The sequence below is a fragment of the Zeus faber genome, assembly GCF_960531495.2.
Source record: "Zeus faber genome assembly, chromosome: 1".
Lineage (NCBI taxonomy): Eukaryota > Metazoa > Chordata > Actinopteri > Zeiformes > Zeidae > Zeus > Zeus faber.
In genome coordinates, this window is record NC_137193.1 from 38,429,120 (window position 1) to 38,434,119 (window position 5,000).

At 45.8% G+C, this 5,000-nt stretch overlaps 1 protein-coding gene across 2 annotated transcripts in view; it reads right to left on the reverse strand.

The window, feature by feature from the left end:
- The window catches only part of dab1a (DAB adaptor protein 1a), a gene marked incomplete at both ends in the record, with an annotated part of 74,500 nt that overhangs the window by 10,742 nt on the left and 58,758 nt on the right, over window positions 1–5,000 (reverse strand). For both annotated transcript variants that reach the window (XM_080016978.1, XM_080016977.1), the window contains 3 exons: window positions 791–1,197; window positions 3,228–3,321; window positions 4,326–4,388. In XM_080016978.1, the coding sequence (XP_079873104.1) occupies window positions 791–1,197; window positions 3,228–3,321; window positions 4,326–4,388 (564 nt within the window). The remainder of the gene's footprint in view (window positions 1–790; window positions 1,198–3,227; window positions 3,322–4,325; window positions 4,389–5,000) is intronic.

A 5,000-nucleotide genomic window follows, 5' to 3' on the forward strand; every position in this document is an offset into this window, starting at 1 on the left:
GGGAGGGGAGAAAGTTAGAAAGAAGATTAGTGAGTGGGTTAGTAGGTAAGAAAGTAGGTAAGTAAGGAAATTAGTAAGTAGTTAAGTAAGTAAGGAGGTGAGTATGTAGGAAAGTAAGCAGGTACGTGGATCAGGAGATGAGTAAATAGGTAAGCAAATGAGTAGGTAGGTAAGTAGATAAGAAAGTAAGGGGTACAGTCTGTAAGAAGTAAGTATGACGATTATTCAGTGGATAAGTAGGTTAGTATATGAGAGCGTAAGTAGCTAAGTAAGAATATTGCTAAGCCGTAGTAGGTCGAACATGGATAAGTAAGTAAGTAAGTAAGTAAGTAAGTAGGTAAATAAGTACGACTAGTAAGTAGTAATTCAATTTGTCAATAGCCAGATAAGCCTATTTGCAGAGCACCTTTCCAGAGCTGCTGTTCTCTACCTCTAGTCTATAGGGAATTGATGAAGAAATACATACATTTTGTCAATATCTTGATGTATATTTTTGTCAATATTAATAGGCCAACTAACTCCTGACATTCCCTCCCTGTTGATTAATAAAGTATTATTTTGTCTTTTTATCTCACATCTTGACGAAAGTATATTATATCTTTTTTATTTTTGATTTAATTAATTCACATAGAGACGTAATACAACTCATTTGACAATTCATCTTTCTTTCTTTCTTTCCCCCTGTAGTGGTAAATATGTAACGGGCTGTAACAATGTGCAACAGACCATGTAAAGGACTAAAACCAGACTCCCACACGTCCCAGCATGCAGTCCGTCCTCCCCCTCGTACCTTGAACATCTCCTTGCCCATCTTCTTCACCCGCTCCTCGTGCTGCGGACTCGACGACGCAGAGGGGGAGGAGGCCGAGGCGCTGGCAGCAGCTCCTGATTGGCTGTCACCGGATGGGGTTATCGTGGCGATGGACGCGAGGGTCTGGAACATGGCGGCGGGCAGCGTGCCCACGGGCTGGGCGGGGATGTAGGCTGTGGGGGAGAAGGCTCCCGCCGCCATGGCCGCCCACTGCTGCTGGGTGGCGGGGAAGAGATTGGCCTGGCCCCAGATGAGCGGCTGGCCGCCCGGCAGGACCTGGGCCACGGGGCCCAGGGGGGACTGGACCCCGAACGCCAGGGAGGTCTGGGCAGCGAAGGCCTGCTGGGACCAGTGGCCCGGGGGCACCGCTCCCATCGTCACATAACCTGGAGGAAACACAAGCAACGGTAAGAGGCTTCACCCTCTGGAGGCTCGAATCGAGGGGACGTCTACTGATATGGAAAGGTTATTGCGGGAGTAATTGATTGGAATTGAAAAGACTATAATTCAGAATAATTCAAGACCAATAACTGGAGACAAATAATCACCGAAAAAATAATCGCTGAGTAACGGTTGTGATCCTTCAGTGTCTCGTTGTTAATCGATGACCCAAAACTGGTGCATCAGCCAATTCCCCCAAATTAAGATGATGTCACACTGCTCTCAGCTTGGGTGGTTGTGTTATGACATTTGATGCAGTATATTCCACAATTCATGTTGTCAAAAAAATCCGTGGTCAAATCTTCAATCCACGATATCCAGCAACCATGGCGATGACCAAAAAGCCAGAGATAAAGCTAGATTGAATGAAGGAGGATGGCGTCACACTGCAGTCCACACAGGTGTAACGCAAACACATGAAGACAGGAAAGGAATGTATAAATCACGTGCTGAAAAGTTGGGAACAGAGAAAGGACTAACTGAATAACACACGTGCGTGCCTTGCAATTCCCCCAGCATACACACACACACACGCACACACTCACACACACACACACACACACACACACACACGCACACACATACATACACACAGACAACCTCCGAGTGTTGGCCTAGTTTTGCGCCTGCGGCTAATGCAACGTCTCTTAATGGCCACGGTCGAACCGTTGCACGCTCATTAAAATCACTGTGAAATTATTCTTATCACAAACTCTGCTGTCGCCATGACGACATGGACAGCAGGAAGAGAGGGTGACATGTGACCCCTGAAAACGACACTGTTACCCAGACAAATACAGGAGAGGGAGAGAGAGAGAGAGAGGAGGAGGGAAGAGGGGGGAGAGGGAGGAGTGAAGGAGAGGAGGACAGAGGAGTGGAGAAGATGAGATGGGTGGAGAGGAGGAGAGCCGAGAACACAAGGGGAGATTAGAGAAGAGGAGAGGGGGGGAAAGGAGGAAGAAAGGGGAGAGGAGAGGAGAGAGGAGAATAAAGTAGAGGTGGAAAAGAGGATGAGGGAGGAGGAAGAGGGAGAGAGGGAGGGAACGGGGGAAAGGGGGAAGAGAGTGGAGAGGGAGAAGAAGAGGGGAGGAGAGGGGAGAAAATGAGTGGAGAGGGGGAGAGAAGCGAGGAGGAGTGGAGAGAGAAGAGGAAGAGTGGATGAGAGTGGAGGAGATGAGAGATGGTAGGAGAAGAGAGGAAAGCAAAGGAGGACACAATAATTCCCATCCTCCGTGTATATAGCGCTCCTCCTCCTCCTCGTCTCCTCCATCCGTTGCCTCCGTCTCTTCCTGTGGTTAACTGGCTCGCAGGTGAAGCGGCGGTGTCTCCGGCGCGAGCTAACCACACATTTCACATTCAGCACACACCGCAAGTCCTCTCCTTCTTCTCCTCCTCCTCCTCTGCCTCTCCGCCCCTCCACTCATCTCCATCTCCATTTATCTCAAACCCTCCCTCTCCCTTGTTTTCATCCCAACGCCTCTTCTCTCTTTCTGTCCCTCTCTCTCTCTCCCTCTGCATCTAATTTCCCTCCCAAGTCCGACTGTGTGTGTGTGTGTGTGAGAGAGACAGAGATCGTTCTTCTATCCCTCTCTCTCGTCTCCTTTTCTTTTCCCCTCTTTTTCTGTCTGTCTTTCTTTTTTTGTATTAATTCCTATCGATTACTTGATTTATTTGTTCTTTCATTCATTCTCAATTTTGTTGGAATCCTTTTTACCTTCTAGCCGCTTGTCTCTATTTCCTTTCCTCCCGCTCATCTTCTTGGCTCCTCCGCCACTCTTTCCCATCTCCTCCTCCTCTCTCATGTCATGTCATCATTCCCTCATCCCCTCTCCTGTTCCTTCCTTTCCTCAAATCGACTTCTCTACTCCTCCATTTTCTCCCCGAATTTCCCTTCTTTCTGTTTCCACCCTCTCTCTGTGTGTGTGTGTGTGTGTGTGTGTGTGTGTGTGTGTGTGTGTGTGTGTGTCTGATCTACCTGAGGGCACTGAGGCAGCGCTGAAGGGGGAGAACAGTTCGGTGGGGGGCTGACCCATGGAGGGGTCCAGGGTGTTGGCGGGGGAGACGGGGGTCTGCGGGGGGAGAGAGACTTTTTAATATGTAAACTCCGTATTAGCCGCGTGTACATTTACATCTTACAAAGAGGGTAATGAGTGTGCTTTAGGCGATGGTCATAAGATATTGATAACAATCCGCATCACTTTCCCCTGTCAAATAGTTTAGTTATGAAACTCAAACAAAGTATTAGAATAAATCAGTTTAAGAAGATATACAAAGAAGCAATTTCTTCCTCATTTTGCTTCACTCACGATGCCAATTGACATTAACTTGCGCGGCAGATGATCAGACATTGATTTCCACCTTTTCGGTCACGTGTCATTATTTGTTTCTTTGTGAAAACTTTGCTGAATCTCTTTCCTCGTTTTGCTATATGTTTAATGGTTATTTATTTTTAAGCTTGCGTATTGTTTCTTAAATATCTGAAATAAAATCAATCAATCAATCAATCTCAAGTCTTCACAACCTTACATTCATATCTATTATATTAGCCTGTGTGTATGGAACATCGTTGTGTTTATTCTGTATTATCATGTATTTATTATTTCACATGAGAGATCCTGTATATTTGTCTAAAGTCACTCGATGGCCACTGATTGTTTACGGAAAACCCTGGTATTTATTTTTACCTAAGCCCCATTTTTTGATCATTGGGAGTCAACACAAGTATTCGGCAGTAATTTGATTCTGATGCTAATCACTCATGTTGACGCCTGTTAATTGAAAAAATAAGGGTTCGGTAAAAAAATAAAAATAATAAATTGTTTTCCTTTTACTTTGTTCTGCGAATGAATTAGCCCTCTGTGACGCTCTGACAACACGTTCCCCGCCCTCTCTACATGAGACTTGACTAACTAACTGACTCTGGAAACTTTAACTCTGCAATGGTTCTTGAATTCGCTATGAACTATGAATGTGAAACAGCCCGAGTGCAGTCTGTAAAAATAAAGGTTAAATACGGTTACATGAAAAAAGGTGTCATGGCGCTGGTACTCGACGGGAGGGACATGCTACTCACCGACGGAGAGGTGATGTCCGGGGGTGTGGACATGTCTCCAAAAAGCTCTAATTGGTTAATATTCTGAGAGTCAAGGAGAGGAGGATGGGGAGGAGGGTAATAAGAGAGAGAAGGTCAGACTCAGACGGAGGTAAAGACTCCCTGAAGCAGTTTGCATTCCACAGCAACAAGCATCGCACACCGCATGCAATACGGCAGCCGCAGCATGCCCAAAACGTCCGGGAACCTACCTGCTGACAGGGGGGCAGAGCAACATAGAGATGGGGTGATGGGGTGAAATGATGGGATGTTTGGATAAGATACATACCCAGGTAGCAGCACCTCCAGACAGATTGCATGAGGATGGATTTCCCTATTTCTAAAACTTGAAAAAAGCTTTATGAACTGAGGGAAAGCAAAACGCTCTGCTTTTGGAGCAACAACCATCACAACTGGGATCAGCGGCGAAGCTCTGCCACAAGGGGCCTGGGTGCAATATTTAAAGCAATTATATTGATAATAAATATACTTCCACACATGGACGTGTACCTTTTCCACCCTCATCGATTCCATTATGAATGCCACAATCCCATACTATCCAGATTTTGTGTTCATTGAAAACACAATTGGCGGCATGTTTTTCTCATTTTTATTATTATCTTTTAAAAAGCGTATACTTAGGTAGCAGTAATTAGA